Source organism: Serinus canaria, chromosome 26, assembly GCF_022539315.1.
Source record: "Serinus canaria isolate serCan28SL12 chromosome 26, serCan2020, whole genome shotgun sequence".
In the NCBI taxonomy this organism is placed as follows: Eukaryota; Metazoa; Chordata; class Aves; order Passeriformes; family Fringillidae; genus Serinus; species Serinus canaria.
In genome coordinates this window covers 2,427,824-2,453,826 of record NC_066339.1, presented here as the reverse complement: position 1 = coordinate 2,453,826, position 26,003 = coordinate 2,427,824, and the positions used below count along the sequence as shown (strand labels likewise).

The 26,003-nt window shown below is 48.9% G+C and overlaps 1 protein-coding gene across 2 annotated transcripts; it reads right to left on the bottom strand.

The window, feature by feature from the left end:
• Positions 1–264: 264 nt before the first annotated feature.
• Positions 265–24,173, bottom strand: C26H6orf89 (chromosome 26 C6orf89 homolog). Of its 2 annotated transcripts, none has more exons than XM_050985235.1 (8): positions 24,093–24,173; positions 20,538–20,745; positions 18,990–19,155; positions 7,423–7,577; positions 6,994–7,115; positions 5,800–5,926; positions 5,032–5,155; positions 265–4,663 (listed from the first exon to the last, which is right to left on the bottom strand). In XM_050985235.1, exons 2-8 carry the CDS (start codon positions 20,724–20,726, stop codon positions 4,578–4,580), a joined length of 969 nt encoding a protein of 322 aa, XP_050841192.1. In that variant the 5' UTR covers positions 20,727–20,745; positions 24,093–24,173; the 3' UTR covers positions 265–4,577. The 2 variants fall into 2 exon arrangements, with proteins under 2 accessions (XP_050841192.1, XP_009095549.1); XM_009097301.4 differs by lacking the exon at positions 24,093–24,173 and adding an exon at positions 21,090–21,287.
• Positions 24,174–26,003: the final 1,830 nt, after the last annotated feature.

The window sequence follows — 26,003 nt, the reverse complement described above, 5'->3', positions numbered from 1 at the left end:
ATGGAGATTGTTTCTGGGAAGAGAAGAAAGGAGGGACAGGCTCTCTGTTGCATCAACTTCGTTCAGAAAATCAGGCTAAAATCCACAGAACATTTCCCAAACTGCTCCTTTTTCCACAAAGTGTTTCTTATGACGTTTTCCTAACAAAAGCGTTCTGACTTTTTATTTAAAATTACACTTTCCTTAGAAAAAGTGTACCAAAAAAGGTTAAATAACCCCTGAATAGCTGACATGCAACATGAAAATAAAAATCAGGAAAAGGGAAAAGGTCATTAACACTTGTATTTATTTGCAAAAATTAAAAACTTTTTTATTTTTCTTACATACAAATCTCATTTATTTACATACTTTACAGGCTTTTCCCAAGTATTTACAAAGTTTGCAATATATTAAATTAGGACCATCCATAAAATTCTGCATTAAGTGCATATTCACATTCTTTTTTTTTTTTAATCCATCACTAAGTTTAGTGTTCAGCATTGAAACAGTCTTTATGCATATATAGCTTTACTTCCCAGCACCTCTGAGCCTTTAGAATGTGGCTACCCTCCCCAAGACAAGGAGATAATGCTAAAAATAAATCACTTGCCATTTGTTTGATTCTCCAAAGCAAAGGGAAGTCCAGCATCTCCCTTGTCTAACTCAGCAGGACACTAAATCTGCCCTTTACAAGGAGGAGGTTCCTGAAGAGGAGGATATCGAGTTCTACCTATAAATTTACCAAGAGGAGAAAGTTTGGTTTGCAGGAAGCAAAAACTCTTTGTGCACCCATCAAAATGGCCTCACCCCAGGAAACGCTCAATTCTCCTGGGGGCCATGAGGCTGAAGGAGGACCTGGGATTGGGATGTGTGGAAACTTCCCTCCTGAAGGGGGGGAACAAGAGGCTTTCAAGTCAGAAGGATCCCCCTTTTCTGAGACACTGGTGTTTATAGAGCTCACATCTGTACCATGAGATGCTCTCCTGCTCCCCACCTCCTCCTCCTGCTGCTGCTGGAGCCCAGGAGGCCATGAGGGAAGGGAGGTGCTTTGATCCAGCCCAGACAAACCAGCTTCTCCTCCAGAACATTACAAAAACAGGCCTGGTGGGAGAAACTGCAGTCTGGAGACTCATGGGGAATCTGACTCAAAGCTCTCCAGGGCCTTGCAAAGAGATCCCTCAGGGGAATCAATGTGTGCAATAACAGTGGGCAGGGAAAAAAATGAAAAGGAACAAAGAAAGCAAAAAAAAAAATCAATAGAAACTGCCAGGTTGGCTCCCGTGGGGGCCGCTGATTTCCTGGTACTGAAGTAAATCACAATAATCCTTTCTCCTCCTTTCAGTTACCCTGAGTTCAGGACTGACTGACAGCACTGGTCAGTGACCCCTGCTTTGGGAAGCAGCTTTGAACCACGATCCTCCTGCCCAGCTGATGGGGACAGCCCATCCTTCCAGCCTGGCAAGTGCAGAGGTGCCCCCTCCTCTGGGCACGTGGGTAGTACCGATTTCTGGTGTGATTTCAGAGCAGCTTTGCAGCCTTTGGGATGTGGGGTGAGGAGGAATCCAGCTCCCAGCTCACAGGCAATGAGCTCTGAAGCACACAAAAGGATTTTAAAATGTGTAAACTGGGAACCTGTGTGAGCTGGGCAGAGGGGGAGTGGGAGATTGTCCAAACCAGCACAGAGAGTGCAAAAGGGGAGCTGAGGTGAGGGAGACCATGGTGGGACACCCCCTCTGTGACTCATGTGATCATGGCTGTGAAACCTCAATAGCTGCAGGAACAGCCCTGTTCCACCTCAGCAGGCCACTAGGACCACCAGCCTCTCCAGGGAAGTCCTGCAGCCTTTCCAGGGACTCTGTGAAGCTGGAGCTCTGCATGTGGAAGACAACCAGGGCTTAATTGCAGAAAAGGTATCAAAACCTCCCCCAGTTCTGCCATTGTGGCCTCACCTCCAGGTTTCCCACCGTGGCTCCTTGCCTGCCCTGGGATGTGGAAGGTGTGAGCATCAGTCCTCTGGCAGCTGGAGACAGAAGCTGCTCTGGAAGCTGTGCTGCAGACTGGGGCTCGGCACTTCGGCCAAAATTGACTCTTTATCAGCAGGAGGACTGTCCTCCTGTTTTAGTTTAGCAGCTAATTCCTTACAGCCTTTGGAAGAGGAAGAGAAAATATACAGGAGAGCTTAAAAACAAATGATGTAAGCTCCGAAGGGAGCGGGGCTGGGACATAAGCAATGTATCGCTGAGACAGAGCTGGAAACTTATGCAGAGCCCATAAAGTGCACTTGGAGGGCTGCTCTGCAAACAGGCCAGACTCACCAGCTCCTGTCCAACCAGCTGCAACTCTTCGAGGAAGGGAGAAGCACAAAGTGAGAACATTTCTGCTAAACAGGCACAAACCTGCCCCTTCCTCCCCCTCCTCCCCCCAGTCCAAACAGCAACTGTAAATAGATCCATTTTCTCTGCTTCTTCCTGAAAGAGCCAGACAGCCACAATGGCTTAAGTGTGACTCTCAAAATCCAGGCATTTCACAGACACTTGGGAATTGTCTCCGCAGTTCTTTTACAAGTTACAGTCAAGGACACTTAGCAGTGACAGTGTCACCCAATCTCAGCAAGAATGGCTCCAGCAGCATCTTTGAGCAAGTGCTTTACAAAAATGGGTCAGATACAAAAGCAGTAAGAGGTGAAGTAACCTGGTCAGCCTTTGAATTTGATTTGAGAAGCTGCCAAAGTTTAAATAGCAACAGTCACTAATGAGGCTCTAATTCTGCCATCACTGAACTCCCAAATTTCCATTAACTAAGAGCCAGGCTTTAAGAGGAGGGAGAGGGGGTGGTGTGTGTGTCTTGACATGTACAAGATTGAATGTAGTGTCATGAGTGTGAAATACACTCCAAGCAGTGAGAACACTAATGGAAGGTCTATTAGTCCAATTCCCTTTACTTCTTGGTAACAAATGATATTAGTCCTTTTCTATCCTGAGAGAGTCAGACTCTCCCCTTTTGGCTCTACTAGATCTGGTGTGTGTCCTGCACCAAGGGCCATGCACAGACTGACACAGGTGCTGGGCTTGTTCTCATTGTTTTGACAGGAGAAAAACAGGGGTTATGCATAGAAATGTTTGTAGTGTCAAGGCCTCAGACTAAATTCTTTGGAGCAGGAACTGTCCTCTGCCTTATTCTTGTACAGGAGCCAGAAGTGGTCATCCCACTTGGCAGCTTTTGTCAGCTCCTAATCAGATTAGCACGATGTTTGCTCCCATTCTCCTCAAAAACAAAGGCTGGACAGACATTTTCCCAATCTGTCATTTTACATGTACCTAAAATATTTACAGAGAAAAAGGCCCTTGCTCCTGAGAACAGAGTTAACTCGCTGTCAACCAAAACCCCTCCCAACTCCATACTAACAAGTGTGAGAGTATGTCCTGAACTCCAGCCCTGGCCTATGAGTTCAGCCTGACACATCTGTAAATGATCTTCAGCAGTGGGATCAGACCCAAAGGATCAGACTTGGAAGGGACCGGAGCATTCGCAGTCTGCAAACCCCGAACCCGAGCCTCTCTCAGGGCACTGGAGACAGCACTGCTCCAGCAGCAGGAAACACGCAAAGGCAGCTTGGAAAGGACCCAGGAAAAACCAACGTTCATTCTGAAGACAGAGTTCCAGGTCTGGAAGGAGTCGATGCAAAAATATGCCAGGGAAGAGGGAGGTTTCAGGTGCTCCCAGAGGTACCGTGGGCTGGGAACGCAGGCAGTGCCTCCAAAAACAAGGAGCAGCTGAGAATGGCTGTGCAGCCCTTGGTGTCTGAGGTGAAAGCTGGACAGAGCTGCTCTCTCCCAGCCCATGCTCCATCCAGAACTCCTGCATTGCCAGCACCTCTAAGATGTGTGTTGGTGTTTTTGCAGGAAAGGAAGTGGAGGTGAAGAAAAGCACAATTACCATTTGACTCACTCACAACCTGCTGACAGAGAGCTGCAGAAGGGTGATCACAACAGAAAGGATTCTTTTGGTACAAGAAGGTTGCAATGGGTGAGAGTTTCTGCCCTCAAGCTCAAGGCTCTCCCCAGCCTGGGAGCAGGAGCCAAGGTCAGCCCTGCAGGGCTCACATAGCTGTGGACGTGAGGGAGAGCTGGGACACATCACCAATTCATTCCCTTTATAGAACTGGCCTGACTACACAGGCTCAAAGCTTCCTCCTCAGGAGGAATGTACACAGAAATGTCACACACCCCATCCACTCCCAACCCCCCCAGGAAGTTTCAGAAGTGCCATAATCCACAAAGAACATAAGGTGAATCTCATCCTGAGAAATCCATCTGCTGCTCCTGGAAAAAAAACCCTTTGCTGCAAACTCAGGGCTTACCTGAGGGGACAGGGAGGGTCATAAATATCTTGATCTTCTCCCAAAACACATTTGAGGAAAGGCAAAGGATTACCTCAAGGGTCAGGAAAATAGTCCTTTTTAAACACTGTAAACATGCAGGGTGGCAAAGCTGCCTGCCCCAGTTGCCCCAGCTCGCTCCTCTCAAGACGTTGCCTTGGCTTCAAAGCTGAAAGTCTTCTTGTCCTGGGAACAGCTCTGTTTTCCCACCCCAGCATCCTTAGCTGGCAGCTCCATCACAAATCACAGCTGGCTCTGTCCCTCTGGCCATGAAGCTCATTGTCCAGTGATCTGTGTTGGCATAACCTTGGGAAGAGACAATGGAGAGGCTCTGTTAGATGAGCCCATCCTTAATGAGTGCTCCCATTCCCCACAGAGGGATGTGGTCATGCTGGAGCTCTTTGGAAAGACAATTCCCTCAGTAGGCACTGGGTTTGTAATACCCATTGTGTACCCACACTGCTCAGCTTTGAGCATCTCCAGTGTTGGAGTTCCAGGCCACAAACTCCCAGTCCAGGAGGATCACTCCCTGTGCTGTGACAAGCAGGCACACACCAGTCTGGAGGTGACAGTGACACAAACCACCATCCCAGGTGTCAGACAGAAAAGACCCAGCTAGAAGCAGCCTCCTGATTCCACTCCCAGTCCCTGCAAGCCACAGCTCTGGTACTCACCCAAATCCCCAGCTTCCAGCTCCACCTTGAACACCTCACAGTGTCCTCTGCACGTGTCCAGAGGTGCAACAGTCAGGGTGAGCTGCCCACTCCCAACAGCAAAGAGGCTGTGCAGGCTGTAGCTCTAGGACAGGAGGAGAGGATTTCAAAAGCCTGGCCAGCTTTCCTTGGCTCTGTCTGCCCAAAGCAGGGACAGTCACTACCCTGCAGGCAGGTGAGACACAGCAAATGACATGTTTGCTGCTCCACCAGTTACCAGTGGAGCACAGAATCTTAGCTGAGGTCAGCTGCATGCAAGGGTTCTCCTCTCCTCCAAGGCAAGGCAGGGCCTGCACATCCCCACAACTCAGGAAAACACAGAGGAGATCAGGCCAGAAGCCTCAAGTGTCTCAGAATGAGTGAGTCTCACTGCCAGGAACAGCTCCCAGAACGCAGCTCTTAAAACAACTCTGCCCAGCTGTGCAGAGAAAGACCTCACCCAGCTATAGAGCAAGGCCAGACACATGAACAGAGCAGGCAAGGGGTGTTGGAAGAAGATGATCCTTAAAGTTCCTCTGTTTCTGTGACATCTCCAGCTCCAAGGGAGATGTCCTGCCCCAAACTAGACAGAAGTGCTGGGAGACACAACCACCTTGAGATGGACGGAACTGAGACAACCCTAAAAGCTCCTTTTCAGGACTGTATCAGCTAAAAAACCCACAAAAACTCAGAGCTGCTGGGAGACAACTCATGGACAGGAAGAGAATGCCTTTGGAATTAATTTCTCACCTTATTCCCCAAATCTGGGTGGCGGATGAGGAAGCAGCTCTCCAGGGACACTGTCTTGGGGAAGGACAGCAAAGAGGAAGCAGGGAAAAATTCCTGGAGAATCCGAGATCTATTCACAGACTTGTTCCTAAATAAACCAGCCCATATTAAAGAATCATCATACAATGATAATGTTTGCATTTAAAAGCTACTTTCCAGATAAAATTCTTGCCAAACATTCATGCTTGATAAACAACATGACAGACTAGCCCTGGGAATCAGGACCAAAATTCAGCCTCAGCCTCTAAATCTACTCCTTCCCACTCTCCTCTGGGCTCCTGCACCAGGACCATGTACAGAGGGAGCAAACAGATCCTTATGGATACCTGAACTTCATTTCCCTCCCCTTTTCCCTTAAAATGATCCGAGTCATTGACCAGATCCATTAATGACAAAAGATCCAGAGAGGTGGCATCATCCACAACCATAACTGAACCCACATGGCAAGGGAGGGGGGATCCAAGGCTATTCTCTAGGCCAGGAAATGTAACTGGAAAAGGCCAGGTGGGGCTTTTATCTGTACTTCCCTGTCTAGGGGACTGACATGATTAATTCTTCTGTACCTTGACCATCCCTCACCACTGCTTACTCTGAGACTTCAGAGAGCCCTGAGTTGTTCACATGTCTTGTTCACATGAAAGGCTTTGGCAAAGAGCTTTTGGTTAACAGGGACAGGATGAGAGTTGGCTGTATTTTCTGCACAAGACTAAACACAAACTATAGGATTCTTTGACTTTCCATTACTTCTCAGTGTTTGCAGAAGTCAGAGCATCTCTTCTCAGTCAGCACCCGTGGTGGAGGATTTCCACTGAGCAGACAGAGGTGACAGAAATGTGAACCAGTTGCCTCAGGTGATCAGATCATAGCCAAGATGATTTACAGCCTGAAGAACAGTACCAGGCAGTCCCTGGGATAACTTTATCATATAAGAGGAGCAATAACTGGAGACCAAGCACCACCTCTCCATTTTTAGTGCAGAAGTCTTGTCCTCAGAACAAATCAGTGCCAGCAAGCAGAAGCAGCCTGTAACCCACGCCTGTGCACCTTCCCTCCAGATAAACTGCAACTTGCAGGCACTGGTGGTTCACAGAGGCAGAGCCTGAGCACCCCTACAGAAAGGATGTATCCATCCATCACATGTTTTGTCTGACTCACCAGGGAAAGGAAAATGGGCAGCTCCATAATTCAGCTGAATTTTCTTCTATTATAACCTCTGCCAGTTCTGGATCCTGGGACTGAAAATGCTTCAGCTCTTCATAGGAGAGATGCTGCCCTGTCTTAAAGAACATGAAACAAAGATAAAAGCTGTGCCCACAGGGTTGCTCCCATTTCCCTCCCACTAGAAAACATCCAAGAGCAACACCCACGTGGGTTGCTAAGTGTCCAAATGCAATGATCATTAGTCAGAGGAACAATGCAGGGAGCTCTCACCTCCCACATCCTTACACTGGGGTGAAATGTCTTCTTAGACATGTCCTGAATGAGCAGTTTGAGTTCATGGGTGAAAATACTGGGCAGGGGTTTTGGGCTTGTGCTGTTCAAGAGTTTGGACTCATCACCCAGCCTCACAAATCCCTGCATTACCTTGATTAGAAAAGGCTGATGCCTCTGGAGCTTTTCTGATAGCTCTCTGAAGTCTGTCACTATGTGAAGGCTTTTCACAGCAGAACAGACTGTGCAGTTTGCAGGAAGTGCAGAAGTGTTCTGTCTGCAACCTGCTGCCCACCAGTCCTGGCATTCTGGGGAAGAAACAGGGAAAACCTCTTTAGTAAGACCAAAAATGGAATGGAAAAGAGACAAATTCAATTACAAACTCATTATCCCTAACATGAAACACTGAGATTTCTTATAGTTTCTGATGGCTGTAACTCAAAAAGAAGCAGCTTCACCAGGCAGGGAACTGGAGGGAATGTTTCCAGCACATTTTGGAGAGAGAGCTGAAGGTTGTGAGCAATGGGAGAGCTCATGGAAATTCCACTTCTCTGTACATGAGGCACACAGGCTCAGCTACCCTTCCATGAGTAACAGAGGGATGGCAACCATCATATGTAGTGTAATTAAACAACTCCATAAGCAAACGAACAACCCAAAGGTGTTATCAAAGAGGTAACACCCAGTAAACCAAAAACAGATCCAGGGGTGGAAAGAGTAACTCCTACATGGTTAGCACTGGTGTCATGAACCCTGATAGGACGTACCTGAAATCATCACCCTCCCCTTTACCACTGTGTTAATTTAGAAATTTGTCCCAGGCAATGGTTGCCCAATCTGGGATGTGCAGATGATGCTGGGAAAATGTCAGATTTCACCAAGACATGCTGCTGCTGTTTTCATTCATCCCATGCACTGACTTGAAGATGAAACTGGGAGAAAAGTCCCAGCATGAGCAACCCCTGGACCACAGCCACATTCATTTTAAATTCCAAAAATTGTTGTTACACCACAATCAGCTGAACTGGCCTACAATGAACACTGCATGTTTACATCTTCAAAAAGTTAATTTTTACATGAAAACACAACTTGATGCCTATATCTGGCCTCCCTCCTCCAATTAACAGCTCTCCCAAAAAAACAAAGAAACATTAAGAGAAGGGACTTGTTGCAGCAGGGAATGAGCAGGACAATGCTGAACACCCCATGCATTTCTATGTAAAGGACGTGCAGAGCAGCCACCACACTGAAAGGGTGTGGCTCTAATCTGCAGAACCACACAAAGATCAAATTCCAACTCCTGGCCCTGCACAGAGACATCCCAAACTCCCACCCTGTGTCTGAGAATGTTGTCTAAGCACTCCTGGAGCTCCAGCAGCCTCAGGGCTGTGCCCATTCCCTGGGGAACCTGTTCAGTGCCCAGCACCCTCTGGGGGAAGAACCCTTCCCTGACAGCCAGTCTAAACACCCCAGCACAAATTTTTTATTTGGAGATACAGCAGCAGGTTGTGAGAAATGGGAGAGCTTAATGGAAATTCCACTTCAAACACAGATTTTATGGCAGTGACAGCTCTGGTTCTGCAGCCTTAATCCAATGGGAGAGGCTCAACTTGGGCAGTGGCAGCAAACCCATCCCAGGCCTGATCTGTCAGGGTGGGTCAGGAAAAACCCAAGGCCTGGGAAACATCTCACGTGGAATATCCAGGGATCTGTCCTCACCAAGAGGCCCAATCCTGCCAGCACATGTCAAAACAGCTCCAAAGTCTCCTGGACATTGCTGCAGACAAACTTGGAAAAATGGAGGGGATGGCAAAGGGAGAAAGAAGAGTGAAGTCTGGCTGAAAAATCAAATTGGGAAACAAGGATGCACAGCAGCTTTTTGGGGGAATAAAGACCATGCACAAACTGCTTGTCACTGTCAATGCAATTTCCAGCCACACTCATGTTCCTGCACAGGGCTAAGAAGGGATGAACAGCACTTCATAGGGAAGATTTTGTTTTATTTTCCCCTCTGACATCTGCAGCAGCCCACAAGGAATGCTACAAAGGATTTATGTTCATTGGGACAGAACAAGGAGCAGACTGGGATTCATTTTGCTTCTTTTTTGTTGAGTATTTCCAACTCCCAAATGCTGCATTTCCCACCCTACTGCTGGGATATGCACTGAAAGGGATGAGGATATAATTCCTAGTCTTTCTGGAAGACACATCTACACTGCTTTCAGGAAAAGGGGAAAATGGCAAAACAAAGTGTAAAATCCTTCTTGCAAGCAGAAGTCCCAGTCCCATGAGAAACTGCTCCAATATACTTTCCCTCCCTGCTCACAAGAGAAAAAAGAAAATCTTTGTTCCACTGCCTGTAGAAAGCTTCAGTTTTACAACAACAAAAAAACTCAACTCACAAAAAACAGCTGGTCAGTGACAGGAAACAAAAGGCTGAAAGATCTCACCAGAGAAAGGGCAGTCGCTGTGAAGAGAACACGAAAACATCTCTATGGTCTGTCATCAGATGGGGCGTAGCAAGGCTGTAATTTCTCTCTGGGCAAAACTCAGAAACCTCATCCCTAAGCATTAAGCACAGTTGTCCCCAAATTTTCCCTCTGGGCTCAGGGCAGTACCCCACGGAACAGGATGCTAATCAGTTTGACAGTACAGAGCTTGATTCCTCTTTTGAGCCAGGCTGGGATATTTGCATTCTCAATTGCTCGATTCAGGAGGTGATTTCTTTTCCCCATGAATAACCAGAGCAGAGCACTGGCTGAGATGCATTTCAAATGCTGCAAGTGGGGTTGTGGGATTTTTTTTTCCCCTAGTAATTAATCTTTTAGATTTATTGTGGAGGGTGTTAGTCTGTGCACCAGCATGTGTGTGACTGGCATGACAAGTACGGGCAGCGCCTGCCCTTCCCAGGGAGGGCGGGAGGAGAGATGGTGCACAGAGGAGCCAACTGCCACTGGGGACCAGGGCAGGATTTTACCCAGGATGCTGATTTTGTCTCCTTACCCTCCCTGCATTCCTTTTACACTATCACCCTGCCTGCCCAGACACCCTGGGGATTGCTCCTGTGGAGGCCGAGCGCTGTCTGTGCACACACAGGGCTGCTCAGGGATGCAAATGGAAGATGCTCTTTTCATCCCAGCACAGCCCTCACACCATGCTCCCATCCACTCCCATCCACACGCTCAAGTGCTGGGCGTGGGCAATTATCCCTGAGGAGCTGGAGTGCAGGAGAGCAGCTGGAGCAGTGACACATCCAACTATCCATTACAGGACAGAAATGTGGCCAACTTCTCTCTGCTTTCTCAGCCCTTTTTGAGGGGCAGCCTTCAGTTTGTTCAACAGAACTTCAGTTCCCCATCGGCCATAACCACCTCATATTTCTTTTTATGTGTTATTATTTCTCCAGGACAAAAGCTGCCTTCTCCCCCGTGTCAGGAGAGCTCCTAGCAGAGCCAGGGCTGGGATTTTCAGCTGCTAACACAGCACAGACTAAGAGATAACAATCTTCCCTTAAAACACATCTATGATTAATACTACAAGGAGTTTATGACTCTACTTTCCACTATGCAGAAAAATAATTTTCAAGTCATCCTCAATTTAAAATGAGTACCCCGCCCTTCTTGGCTGTTTTCACAGAGGATCTCCCAAATTTCTGGCTGCCCACAGCACTAGAAAGGGGTGTGTGTGCACAGCCCTAGAGATGCTGGGTGTGGATGATCAGATTGTAAACTCAAGGTTCCTGAGACCTGGCCCTGCTTCTGCCCGTTGCAGCAAAGCAAATTAAGTCATGGAAATTTGCCCACATGGATGTGAGAGCAGCATCTCAGCAAGCCCTGCTCTCTTTAGAGACCATATAGAGGCTGCAGGATCAATCTGCCAGTGCAGAAGGTTCAAAGGGAAGCCTCTATCAGGAGGAACTTTAGTTCCTGCAGGATACAGAGCCAAGGGCTGCTCCTGACCCTAACAAAGTGTTCAAAACACAAAACCTCCTGCTTGTAGCACTGCAGGTGCTGAGGCAGTTTGCTGGCTCCCCAACAAGCTGGTTTGCTCCCTAGCACTTGGGGCTGCAAGGCTGTAGCAATCTCCACCAGACAAGTGCCATCCAGGTCTGCACAGGGAGGTCTGGTCCCAGGGAAGACCCCCCAGGACTTCACAGCCCCCCAGGTGTTGTGTCTGGAGGGGCTGTTGCTGCCATCACCCACAGTCACTGACAGAAAGGCCCCCAGAGGATTGGCTGATGTACTGAGCAGCTCCTCAACCTGCAAAGGCTGGTTCCAAATCCCAGATCCCTCTTTCTGAGGATGAGACTATTCCCCAGACCTACCACATAATTCACCAGGGCCAATCCTTGGAATATTCAAGCAAGCATAAGATGAAATCCTTGGAATATTCAAGCAACTTCAGCAAGTACTGGATGAATTCAGGGCTCCCAAGAATGGCTGTGCACTGAATATTCCCCAGATATTTCTCTGTCCCTTCTTGCAGGTCCATTGTACAAACCTGGGTGTTTCATTAAAAGGGGATTCTGCCCCTCTGCCCTGCTCAGGTGAGACCCCACCTGCAGAGCTGCCTCCACTCTGGGACCCCAACACAAGAAGAATGTGGAGCTGGAATGAGTCCCAAGGAAGCCACAAAAATGCTCCAAGGGTTGGAGCCCCTCTGCTCTGGAAGCAGGCTGGGAGAGCTGGGGTTGTTCATCTGGAGAGGAAAAGGCTCTGGGGAGAGCCTTCCAATGCCTAAAGGAGATCCCAGAGAGCTGGAGAGGGATCTGGGACAAGGCCTGGAGTGAGGGATGGCTTCCGCTGCCAGAGGACAGGGACAGATGGGATATTGGAAAGGAATTCTTCCCTGGGAGGTTGGGGAGGCCCTGGCACAGGCTGCTCAGAGAAGCTGTGGCTGCCCCATCTCTGAAAGTGTCCAAGGCCAGGCTTGACAGGGCTTGGAGCAATCCAGGATGGTGGAAAAATTTTGGCATCAATTCATGATGACAGTCTATAACACAGGCAAATCCCATCATTCTTACTTTACAGATCTAGGAATTCCAAGCTCTGTAGTTACCAGGTAGCACAGTTTGGAAGAGGCATTTGAAGCACTTGGTTGCACAAGCAATGTTTCCATCTTGCTGCAAATTCTTCACTAGGCTAAAAATTAATTTGATCATTTATAATGTCATGTCAAAGTCAGGCTAAACTGATGGGCTCTTAAGTAAGTCAGGCAGGAAACAAGGATTATTAATTACAGCCTGCAAGTCCTGATTAAGGACTGCATCACAGTGGGGTTTTAAATATATACTACAAAGAGTGTCCTTGTTCAGCACAAGATCCTCACCCCTCCCTCATATTGGACTTTTATTGTAGCTCTGGGTATACTGAATATATTTATGCCATGAGAAGAAAGTACCTCCCAGTTTGGTTCACAGCATTTTTAGGAACAGCAAGGAACAAAATAACAACTACAAAAAACCCCATCAAGAACCCCTTTATTGTTGTTCTGGGTAGAAGTCAACAGCTTGAAGAACTACTCGTTCATCTCACTAATGGGTAACGGCTGCTCCACCAGCACAGGGATCATTAGTCAACCCCGAGCAAAGCATGAAAATGATTTTGATCCAACCAGACATTGTGAAATCAAGTCTGCTGAGCTGAGCCCAAGAGGAATTCACAGTCCATTGGGGCAAAAGAGCATTATTTCCAGGAGAAATCTGCACCTACCAGTCTCAAGAATGGAAGGCAGGGGCCAAGCTGTCAGGAAAGCATCCACAGTCCACTCCAGCTGCACCTCTGGTTACCTGCCCCAGTGACAGCTTGTGCTGCAGGAGCAATCTGCCTCAGAGGAACAGCTTTGGAAACAAATCCCTCCCACCTGCTGTCACCTGCCTGATGGTGGCCTCAGCCTGCAAAAGGTTTGACATGTCTATGTCACAAGTGCACAGAGGGCTCTGCCAGGCTGCTAAATGCCTCTGCACGTATGGCAAACATCCCAGGGAAGCAAATCCAAAATAAGGATTCACTCTGCAAATGAGAAAACAAGAAACTTTGGAGGCTTCACAATATAGAAGTAAAAGGAAGAGTATTTAGTGTTCCACAGCACCACAATGGTTTGGGGTTAGTTTACTGCCAGCACACCCAAATAAACAGCTCACTGGCTGAACCAAGGCCAAAGTAACAGAGTATGAACAGCTTGGCACCACCCTGCCCTGCAAAGTCAGCCGTTTTTTTCCCCTTTGAACGAGCCAACACATGTCTGTTGGTTGCTTTCAGGTTATATCATAAAAGGGTTGTTTACATACACAAAAGATCAGATAAACTGGCAGCTGTGCAGTGATGGGAGGGAGCTCTGCACATGCTGTGACCCACAACCACCTCCAAATGCTTCAGCCCCCAAAGCGGGTGCATGAAATCACACACAAAAACAAGAGCAAAAACCAGCCCAACTTTGCTGAGGAAAAAAAAATAACATCCTTTGAGAGCAAGAGGAGAGGAAACAAGTTAGAAATCAGATCCTGCCTTACCTCCCAAGCAGCCTTATTGCTCAACCCTTCATTCAGAGCAGGCCCATGCTCCTTGGGCTCAGGAATGGGGAAAGGCTGGATGAACACCTGGGTGCTCAGCTCACAGGGAAAGGCTGGATGAACACCTGGGTGCTCAGCTCACAGGGAAAGGCTGGATGAACACCTGGGTGCTCAGCTCACAGGGAAAGGCTGGATGAACACCTGGGTGCTCAGGCTGTTCTCAAGCCTCCGTGCAAGGCAGGCATGCTGGTTGCTCCCCTTCTGCACAAAGCTGTGCCAAGGATAAAAAGCTCTCCAAGGCTGGAGTGAGAGAAGCATAGGGAGAAGTGTTTTGCCTGCAAAGGGTTAAGATCAGGGAAGAGACAGGGGCTGGCCAAGTGCCAAGGCAAGCCTCCAGCTAAACCCAAGGTGGGCCAGCCAAGAGGCAGAGGCTGCTGCCCTCTCCCAGTAACCAGCTGCTGCCCTCCCCCAGTAACCCAGCCTGCTGTGACCCATCCCCACAAATAGCTCTGGCACCCAGCAGGCTTTAGTAACACAGTGACAGGCCATTTACAAGGTGTTGCTAAACACTGCTCCTCCAGCTGGGCTCCTTTCTCTACAATAATTACACATAAAGAAGTAAACATGATTTCAGCCCTACTGCTCTAGGCAAAAAGAGGTATTTAACACTTCTTCTCCAAGCTGGGGATAACTTGCACAGGATCTCTTTTCCTTTTTCCATCACTAAGATCCATGTGTGTTTTTGCCTGATTTTAGGTGTGCAGAGCAGTTACTGACCCAGCTGATTCTGGGCTGTGCAGGATGAGTGTGACCAAGACCAAGTGTCATTATTAAAAGTAAACCTGGATTTTCTTTGAGGTCATTGCAACCCCCGCTATCAGTACAATGTGCAAATTGTCACATTGGGCCACAGCCTGTTCCCCACTGACACACCTGCTCTGCTGAGGTTTTTGAGCTGCAAGGACTGAACTTACCATGGGTAGACACGTGAGTTAATGTGAGAGCAACTAAATGCTCTGCTCATCACATCATTGCATGGCTGGCAGGGAACAGCTACCAAGCAGCTGACATCAAAAATCATATTTAGATATTAACAAAGCTATAGGGATGACAGAGTTGTGAAGGAAAGAAAAATCAGGTAGGGTGACCACCAATGTGGTTTTAAAATTTCTGTTAAAAGAATAGAAAACCCCTTTTCATTTGGCTTTACTGCAGAATTTGAGAGCTCATGTATCCCTAATGCTTGCAGGGGAGAGAGGAGCACTTGTACCCCTATTTTACACCAAAGAACTGAAACACAGAGGGAATTGTCCATCCCAGCCTATGTGAGAAATTAATCCAGAAAGCTCAGGTCCTGTATTTCCCTGGAATAGCATTAGATAGCCATGAGTTAACCCATGTGCCCATCAAAATACACCAGGTGGACAGCAGGTAGACCCAGAGGTCTGACAGCCCACTGCCATTTATAACCTCTCTGGGGTTATAAATGAAGGGCTGATGTGCCAAGAGCTGCAGGCCCAGAGCAGCCAATGTGACCCAGCAACAGGGCTTTCACAAGCTCTGCATAAACACCAGCTCAGGAAGAGCAAATGCAAACCACATTTCCACAGACCTTTTCCCCAGCCACAGGGACCTTGCCCTGGGAAAACAGCTGGAAGAGAGGCACAGACCCAAGGGTCTAAGAGTCAGCTATCAAGGAACAAAGGGTGGGAACATAAGGTTTAATATGGGAATTGATCTGGGGAAAAAAGTCAGCAAGAAAAGAGAGCACAGAGACAGGCAAAAAGGAAATTTACTTTGGACTCAATCCTATAAACAATGCAAGAGAGTTTTGTGGATGCTGCTCCTCACCTCTGCTGCTCAAAGGTCCACCCACAGCCATTGACAGACAGGCAGCCCTTGTCACCCACAGCACAGCTCTTGGGTGGAAGGCACGAGGATGGAGGGCAGGTCATCATCAGCAGGAGAGAGGGGGGAGCACATCCTGCACCTCTGCACCTCCCAAAGCCTCATCACCACTCTGACTGGAGCTCTTGCCTCTCAGGGGAAACCCAGCAACTGAGCTGCCCTTGTTCTGCAACACAAACCTGGCTGCTCAGCCCACACCTCCCAGCAGAGGGGCTCCAACCTCAACCCCGGAAAGCTTCCTCAACAGGAACAGAACCTCAACAACCTCAACAGGAAAGCTGCCCCAAAGCTCAGGAGGGACAGCACAGCCCAGGCTGCCCCTGCCTGCCCAGGCACAGAGGAAGGAGGCAGACCACCCATGTCCATGGCAGGGTAACGTGTGCCAGCACTGTCGGTGGGCCATGGCAGCCTCCAGCTGACAACAGGTGGTTTCTAACAGGAACAGCCCAGTCTGGCTTTGAACTGGTGCCCAAGCACAGAAAGCTCCAAGCTCCATCCTCAGCCCCCTCAGAATTTTCTTCCCAGGGAAGGGAAAGGAAGAGGAGTCTGTATGTCGAGTCTCTTCATTAGTGGTTTTCTCTGCTGCTCAGGCACAGTGCAAACATCTCCCTTCTAGAGACAGGAGACTCAGAGGGGATCCCATTAAGGCATATAAATATCTCCAAGGGATGCCAAGAGGATGTGCCAGAGTTTTCCATGGTGCCCAACAACATGTTTTAGCCACAAACTAAAACACAGGAAGTTCCACCCCAACCTGAGGAAGAACTTCTTTCCATGGAGGGTGGCAGAGCAGTGGAACAGCTGCCAGAGAGGTCATGTCCCCCCTCTGTACCCATTCCAAACCCACCTGTTCCAGGTGACCCTGCCTTGGCAGTGGAGTTGACCTGGGTGACCTGCAAAGGTCCCTCCCAACCCAAACTATTCTGGCATTCAGTGATCAGAGAACACCAGACCTGCCTGCAAGACCTCCTTGGCTTAAACTCTCATCAACAAAGAAGACACAAAATGCAGCTTTACCCCTTTCCTTCAGCAGATCACAAGGCCAAAATTAGGGGCAACACAATACAACAAACACAAAGTAGGGCTGAAAGGGCTTGGGAGAGCACTCAGCCCCAAGCCATGGAACTCCCTCTTCCAGATCTCTGCTGGATGGCTTCACCAGTGTCCTCTGGGCAGCAAGCTGTGATGGTGACACCAGTGTCACTGGGACAGTGTCGGTGGCTGCAGCTGCCTGCTGGGAAGCCAGGACATGAGGGATTCCCACAGGAACCCAGCCAAGTTCAGGCTGGGTGCTGCACTCTCCCATTTAAATAGCCAGGGTCTTGTCCAGGATCAAAGTCACTCCAGCCAACCCCAAGTCAATCTGTTAACTGGGACATGCTGTGGCTTCCACCACAACCTAATTCTGCAAAAAAGAGAGCAGGAACTCCCTCTCCCCTCTCCTCTTTTCCCCAGAACTGGATTGCTGCCCACCCTATTGCTCACCATTTCTGGAGACTTACAGGACTCACAGAGGCATGAGGGATTTTATGTGCATTTAAATAACAACACTGCATTCTTCCTCTCCATCCATCCTTCCCTTTTCCCCTGTTTCTCTGGATGTTTCCCCATCTCCTCATCATGCAGCTGTTTTTTCCAAAGGTAGGCCAGAACTGCTCCTGCTCTTATTTATCTTTACAAGGAGATCCTTAGGGTTTAAGGCAGCCCTTGTACTACAAACTTTAGCTGTGCCAAGGAACTTCCCTGGGTTCTTCACATCCAAAAGGACCCTGTGGTAGCTGAAGAAAGAACCTGTCAACTTTCTGGACAAAATCTGATTGAACAAACACAATAGAACCACAGAATGGTTTGGGTTGGAAGGGACCTTAAAATTCACCTTGCTTCACCCCGTGCCATGGGCAGGGACACCTTCCACTGTCCCAGGTTGCTCCAAGCCCTGTCCAACCTGGTCTTGAAAGCTTCCAGAGATGGGGCAGCCACAGCTTCTCCCAGGGCCTCCCCACCCTCACAGGGAAGAATTTCTTCCTAATGTCCAACCTGCCTTCATATTTAGGCCATTACCCCTTGTCCTGTCATGCCTGGCCTTAGTGAAAAGCAAAATGAGCATTAGAATTCCCATTGGATTCCATCTCAATACAGGAGCAGGGGGGTGTTCACCCATGGAAAAGCTGGAATGCAGTAGATAAGCAGGCTCCTAATGTCAAGTGCTTATCAGAGCCATCTTCTCACCTTTGTTTTTCACTCCCAGAGATATTCCAATCCATAAGGAATAAGAGGAACAATGGGGGACACCCTGTCCCACCCATACAAATCAGAATCAGCAGAAATCCCGTGTCAGCAAGAGGGAGGGAGAGAATGCAGAATGGTGCTGGCATTTCAGGGAGCCCTTTTCAGCTCTGGCAGGAAGGTCAGAGCCAACACAGACAACTCCAACACAATGAGGTGCCCAAGCTAAATATAAACATGACAGGGGCACGGCTACAGGAGTTTGTTTTTACAGTGAGCCACCAGACCATCAACATTGTGCCACATCCCTGCTCAAAATAATTCACAGCTTTATCATCACTGACAGTCTTTGTGTTCCAGCAGAGGCAGAGCCCAAGCTTGCACCCACCTGCCAGGCTAAGTCAGTGAAATGATTAACCAAGAATGAGAAACAGCCAAACTTTTCCATTTCTATTGTGCCATTCTGGGAAAATCTATGATGTTGCTCTCCTGTGATGGGATAACCTCACAGGGAACCCTTATCTGACTTCCTCACACACACACACATTGCCCTTAATGTCATATAAACATGACAGCACTCAATCCCCCAGGCCTTTCCCAATATGCCACTTGGCAAAAGCTCCTTTTCCTTAAACCAGGCCACAAGTTGAGGTTTTTACACTTTGCTCAAAGACATCAAGATTTGGTTGAGAAACTGGTTTTGCCTTACTCAGAAAAAACAAGAAAAGGTGACATTTCCCTAGCAGAGCTATCTCAGTTCTGGTTCTCAGAAGTGCAAAGATTTCTAGAGAAAAGGGAACTCTTGTGGAAGAAAGACCCAAGGTGTTAAAAGCAAGGAAAAGAGAATGTGTAAGAACAAAATTATCAAGTTAGAGATAAAATATGCTTCAGTCCCAGTGAAGCTAGAACTCAGGATGCTATTTTTAAGTACAGTGGTAGGAAAAGAGAAAACCAGGATGCCAAGCCAGCAACACATTTGTGGTGCCCTGGAGACGTTCGAGTGACTCTCCTGGCTGGTATTTAAGTTGGTATTTCTTGCTAGGCTTATGTTATAGCAGGGAAAACATTTCCTTACTCTCCAGCATGTACTTCTTGGCAATGGGCAGGGACAGCAGCCGGATGTGTCCCACAAGGGAGCCCCAGGCCTGGGCTCTGGAGAGTGGTGCTTCGGGTGGCAGCGGGTTGTAGGGCTGGATCACCAAGTAAACAGTCAGCAACACCAAGCCCAGGGTGAGCAGGCCCTGCAAGGGAAAACAGGCACAGAGTTAATCACACTGCAGGGAGCTGAGGTGTCCTCACACCAGGACACACCTTCTGCTGGTATCAAAGGGCTGTGGCTGTGCACCACAGCATGAACACCCTTTACTTTTGCTGTGTCTCCTCGTTCAGCTGCAATGCTATTTATGCACACAGAGTTGTCAGCCAGTTTTATTATTAGGGCTGTCCATGGATGAAATTAAGCAGCCTTCAAACCCAAGCCACACAAACAGCTTTGTTCCTGTATTTTAGCACTGCAAATAATCCAGCATGAGATCAATCAGGATTATCTACAGATAGTTCCTCTTCCTCCCTACCTAATCAAATAAAAACTTGCACTCCTGCCATGCCTCTTACACAAGGAAAACCCTGTGGCTTTTGCAAACATCCGTCAAGCCTCGAAACACTTTGGCAGAGTTGGCACCAGCTCCCTCCTCCATACCAGAATCCCAAATAAGCCTTACAGAGATGACATGACGCATTTCTCCCCCTGGCCAAAGTCAAACTGAATCAACAGCAAAAACAAGAACAGAAGCTGAAAGTTCAAATTTGCAGTTTCCTGTTCTCCTGCCTCATTTTACAGCTTTTTATAGGACACAAGGAAGAGAGCTTGCATTTTTTTTCCAAATAAAATCCATTGCAATGGATTTGTAGAGATGACACTAAAGTATTACTGAATATTATGTCATATTATGAATATTATGGGAAGCTTTTCAGACTTGAAGCAAACATCTGGTCTAGTGGAAGGTGTCCTGCCCATGGAAGGAACTTGGAACTGGATGATCTTCAAGATTTCTTCCAACCCAAACCAGTCTGGAATTGAATGGTCTCAAACCTACCTACCAATAGCATCCTTTCACTCACTTTGCAAAAGTTTTTACAGAATCTTTTAATTAAGGCTTTTAAAACATTTTTCTACCATCAAGCATGCTGATAATAGCTTTATTTCATAGACCAGAAGTAGAATAAAGACATGTAGAAGTTTGTGGCAGGCTCAGAAAGAGAGCCATGCTCACTTCATGACTCAGCCCTGAACTTCCAGAATCTCTTTCCTTCCTCACATTTCCATTCAGGATGCCAACACTGGGAATCTTAGTCTGAAAAAATCAATCCAAATCTCATTATTTAATAATTTATGGGAGAGGAAGATGTGGACAACATAAATTTACAGCACACATGAGCAATGCCAAATCTTGGCCAGCTGTTCTCAAAGCAGCTCATGGCATGAAGGAAGCTATAATTCACAGCTTTTTAAATAAAGATCTTGCAAAATTCATCAAGAAAATGCAATGGGAAATAAAAATCTCAGGTGAAAAGGAGAACCCTGACCCTCAAATGCTGTGTTCATGCACAAAAATCATCTTACCTTGTAGAGGGCCACTAAGACAGGGTACCGTGGAGGGCCCCTCTGGGGTTCGTTTCTTTCCAAGAGCTGCTTGATGAACTTCTCAATGGCTTTTTCTGACATGCCACACTGGTGGCCAGTCTGCCTCACCAGATCAATGGTCTCGGAGAGCTTGTCATAGATGCTGAGCTCGTTGGCTGAAAGCTCCATGGCCTCCAAGGAGAAATCCCTGAGGAGAGATGAGGTGTGTTAACAGGAATCAACTGCAGCCACACAACCCACCAGCAGCGTGTGCACAGCCATCCCAGGAATGTGGCAGTGCCCAGGAAAGAAGGAAGGCTCCTCTGGAGCAAACCTGCTCCCAGCCAACAGCACAACCCTGAGCTGCACTCCTAATAGTCTCTGCTGCTTCAGGATCCCCCACCGACTCAAAGAAGCCGTGAAATTTCCTGACAAGAGCAGAACCGGCCGAGATTCGCAGCTTATGTAAATGAACAAAGCTTCCCAGAAATCCATGAAACTCCATTTATTCACCTCCTCCAAATGAATCCATCCCATAAAGCAATTGCTCACCGAGTACAAAAGCCAACAATACAAAGCTGATCATCACACGCAGCAGCCCTGCTAAGCCCTCCCGCGCTACAATTTCAGTCGCCTATTTTAACCCAGATTTGTTTTCATTAAATCCCCCGTCAGCAGCGGGACAGGACAGAGAAACAAGCAGAACGCGTAGGGCAAAGTTCGGCAGTTTACAATTTATTTAAATTTTCGCAACTTAATGTCAAAGCCAACTGATTATTGAGTAACAGCAAGGTGAGAGCAGCTGCCCTGCAGGCAACAAAGCCCCCACCTTCCTCTCCAAGTTTGCCTGCAGGTCAGAGATGCCACAGAACTAAACATCCCAGCAAGAACTGCATTGTGCTGGGTGACAAAATGGCATTTGACAGCAAGTTATTTCTCACTTATAAGAACACATCCATGAGAGATCAACATTAAGTTGCAAAAAAAAAAAAAAGTATATTCCTCCACCACTTCCACTCTGCCACAAAGGCCTCTTTGAGAGCAGCAGATGGGCTCAAGAGAAGATGTAAAGAAATTGCTGGACAAGGTACAAGCTGCCAATGTGAGAATCACACTGTAAAAATTTTTCCTGGGAAAAACACTGGCACTCCCTGGGGGAAAGGCAGAATCTGCAGAGTTTTGCTTTGCCTCTTGTTTCTGATGTGGGTAACACTAACCTGATCAAACTGGCCAGCTGGGAGAGAGTTGAGCAATGCTCTGCCCTGAGAGCACAGCCTGAGGACCATCACATAAAAACACAAGAAGCACGATGGATAATCACAGCTGAAAACTGAAATCACGCCCCTGTCCCCATTTTGCTCTAGTTTCCTGGCCCCAGGACCAGCCAGGACCAGCTCATGAATTCACTTCACCAATTCACCACTTTGCTCCCCAAATTCTGTCCTGCAGTGTGAGAACTGTAACTATTGACAGGGCTCTGCACACAGCTCCCAGCACAGACCTGCTCTGCCCACCTGAGCACACACTGACCAGCTCTAAGTAACAAACCACCTAGACTCAGATTTGCTCAGCTGTAATTTGTTCTGGCTGCTCCCACGGCACAAATCAGCCATAACTCTATGTGTGGACAGAACTAGAGACATGATAAAGCTCAGATTTGAACTCTGATTTGCCTTTAAAGAACTGGCTGATAGCTCTCCCCCTAAACCACCTACAAGTCACAACTCAAACAAGGGTTATGTTAATATCTTCTTCTTAACGTTACACTGGGATGTATTTTCAAAAACCAACAGGTTTCACAGCTTCAGCGATTACCCTTCTCCCCACAAGATCCCCCCTGTTCTGCACTTGCACACTTGTTTATGTGGTCACATGGAGCATCAGATCAGGAAAATTATCTGGCTGAAAAATAACCTCTATTTGTTTGGTCAGCAGCTGCCTAAGCATTCAACTCCAGCAGTTAATGTCAGATGTTATATTAACATCAGTGTCAAATATCTAGCCACAGAAACACCAAAAAGGTAAAAATGCCAAATTAAAACCCAACTCTGAGAACACACTGCACTGCATTACCAGGTTAATTAGCTCCTGGCCCTCTTCTACCAACATTCCCTGCATTCTATGCAAATATTTGTCCCAGATCTTGCCACCTGAGCAGCCCCATGGGCAAGCAAAGCAGGTTGGGTCTATAAGATCTCATATTAACCTCTCCAAGACAAGGACTTTTTTTTCTCATCTGTAAAGCACCTGCCATGCACGTGACAATAAAAACAAGCCATTGCTTTAGTAACTCTTTCATTCATGCAATACCCTGATTCATGGAACAAGCAGGAGCCAGCACATCTGCAGGATATTAAAGGCCTTTTTTCTCCCCCTCCAGCTTTTCTGGTTACTCCAGTTGCCTGGAGTAACCACCACTGTAAGTGGTGTGCTAAGTGGTCTAAAAGATTATCTAGTGTCCTCTGGCTCCCGAGTGCCAAAGCTTTCCCCTCTGAAGCTGACCCGTGCAGAATTCCAGCAGATTCAACAAGCTTCTCCTGCTTGCAGGATCTGCCTGGAACCTCTTATAACAAACATCCCCACAGAAATGCTGTCAAACACTGTGGTTTCCCCTTTTCCAAACAAGAGAAAAATCCTGCTAAAATACAACACTGAGCTATACCCCAGTTCCCATCCCTCTCCATTTACATTCCACTCTGAGCAAACACCTTTGTGGACAGCCCCTGTAAATCACAGACACTGAGAACCCAACCCAGCTCCTTGACAAATTCAAGAGTAACTCAATCCTCCAGCTAGGAAATAAGGCATTATGCTCCCACATTGCTGGGAGAACTGATGAGGCCTTAAAAAACAAATAACAACCCATTATTTCCCTTCCTATCCCTACAAAATAATAACAACAGGCTACTGTACCCTCTTTGCCCCCACACACACTGAGCAGGGCTCATCCCTTGCAAACCCCTTAGAGAGAGGTCTTTGAAGGAGGAACCCATATGTTACTCTGGTTTTTTATGAACTCCAGCACCCCGGGAGGAATCAGCAGCTTTCTCCACGAACAGAAACAGTGATGGCATTTGGCTGGCAGGGTTGGCACCCCAGCCCCCAGTTCTGCCCACAGACCCCAGCGTGGTTAGTCCAAGGCTTTACAAGGTAAATATTTAGACAGAAACGGTGCTGGAGCAGTCTTTAAAAGGGAAAGCTCGCTCGCCTTGCGGGTGAACCTACAGTGATGTACATATATATAGATATAAAAATATATTCCCATCTGCTTGATGCCGCCTCTCTCGCCCTGCCAGGGGATCAGGTCCCAGCCTTGCCATGAAACCTCTCCGGAGGGACCCTGACCCGGCCACAGCCCCACGGCCTCGCCCGTGCTCCTCTGAGGCAGAGGAGCCGCACACAGGGGATATTCTTAAAAATAAATCAATAAACTAAGCAGGACACCCCCCACCCCCGGCTCCGGCCTCCACAAGCCGGGGACCCCCCCCGCCGAGCCCGCGGTGAGAGGCCGCAATCCGGGCCCCCCGCGACCCCCGCCCGCGCCCGCGGCCTCACCCCGCTCGCGTCCCGCCCGGCGGCTCCTCCCGCTCCGCTCCGGCCCCGCCCGCCCGGCTCGGCTCCGTTCCGGCCCCGGCCCCGGCCCCGGCCCCGGCTCGGCTCCTCCCGCGGCGGGGCGGGCGCTGCCCCGGCCCCGCTTCCGGCTTCCGGCACGGCCTGGCACGGCACGGCCTGGGGCCTGCACACTGCCCGGGGATCGCCACACTGCTCGGGGACCCGACACTGCCCCGGGACCGCCACATCGCCCAGAGAACTCCGTCCGGGGAACGCCAGCACTGCCTGGGGACGCCACACCGCCCAGGGAACCAACACCGCCCCAGGGAACCCCCACATTGCCGGGGAACAAACACTGCCCCGGGACCAAGGACCCAACACTGCCCGGGGAACCAACAGTGCCCAGGGAACCCCCACATTGCCCGGGGAACCAACAGTGCCTGGGGAGCCAACACCGCCCGGATAACACCGTCCGAGGAACACCGACTCTCCCCGGGACTCCCAACACCGCCCTGCCCAGGACCCCCCACACCACCCGGGGCCCTGAACACCCGGGCCAGCCCAGCCTGGGCCCCCAGCGCTGCCCAGGACTCCCAACACCCTGCTCGGCCCAAAGCCTCAACATTCCCCAGGACCCCACCAATACCTGTCCCTCTGCTGGCCCAAACACTCCCCAGGAACCCCCAGCACTGTCCCGGGACCCCCCAAAACCCCGAGGACCCTCCAATACCCATGCCAGCCCCAGTGCCACCAACATCCCTCAGGACACCCAACCACCCCGGTGCCTCCCAACAGCTCCCAGCACCCGCATCCCTCCCTGCTGGCACCCCCAGTGTCCCCCTGAGACTCCCTGCACATGTTTCAGCCCAGAATATGGAGACTCGCTTTTCCAGCACCCATCTCAGTCCATGATTATCCCAAACCCAGACCAGCCTGAGGCTCCCCTGGACCCTCAGAGCTCCTCAGGACCCCTAAGATCTCTCCCAGCACCCATCTGAGCCCGTAAATACCTTGAGACCACCCCAGCACCTGCCTGATCTTGTCATTACACAGAGACACCCCACCAGTACCTTCCTGAGCCCATAAACACCTTGAGACCACCCCCAGCACCTACCTGATCCCCCATCGTTCACAGACCCCCAAAGAAACACCCGAGCCCCCTCCAGCACCTTGAGACTTTCCACACAGTACCCACAGGAACCCTCAGCATCTTCCTGAGCCCACAGCACAACTAACATCCTCCAGAACCCCCAAAATCTTTCACAGCCACATCCCACAGCATCCCTAACACCTCCCTCCACCCCCCAGCATCCCATTAATCCCCAGCATCACCTCAAAGCCCCCCCAGACCCTCCAGCACCCTCTGGGAGACCCACTTATCCCCCTGAACCCCACTTATCCCCAGCCCCATGGGGGACATGGGTGCCCATTCCCACTGGGCACACAGTGAACAACCCCTAAAAATACGTGGGAAAGCCCTAAAAACTGTGGGAAAGGCTTCAAGGAGTAATGAGCTGGAAATGGGGCAAGGAAAGGTCCCTGGAGGCACCCCTGGTATGAAAAGCTTGGGAGAATGCAGGAGCCAGGGGTCTCAGCCTCACCCCACTATCAGACACGAGCTTCAGTCCTTAACTGCAATTAAACATATTTTCAGTCAGCTCTTGATTCTGGGTGTGATGAGTGGTTTTGGTATCTCTCTGATGCATTTTCGTAGAATCCTGGAATGCTTTGGGTTGGAAGAACCCTAAAGATCATCTCATTCAACTCCCCCTGTTCCACCAGACCAGGTCCCTTTAGAGCAACCTTGTTTAAATTTCAGCCTTGTTTAAGTTCTCGGCCTCAACAACTTCCTGCAGCGCTGAGTTCTGCAGATGAATTAAACATCGCAAGAAAAAGGACTTCCTCTCCTCAGGT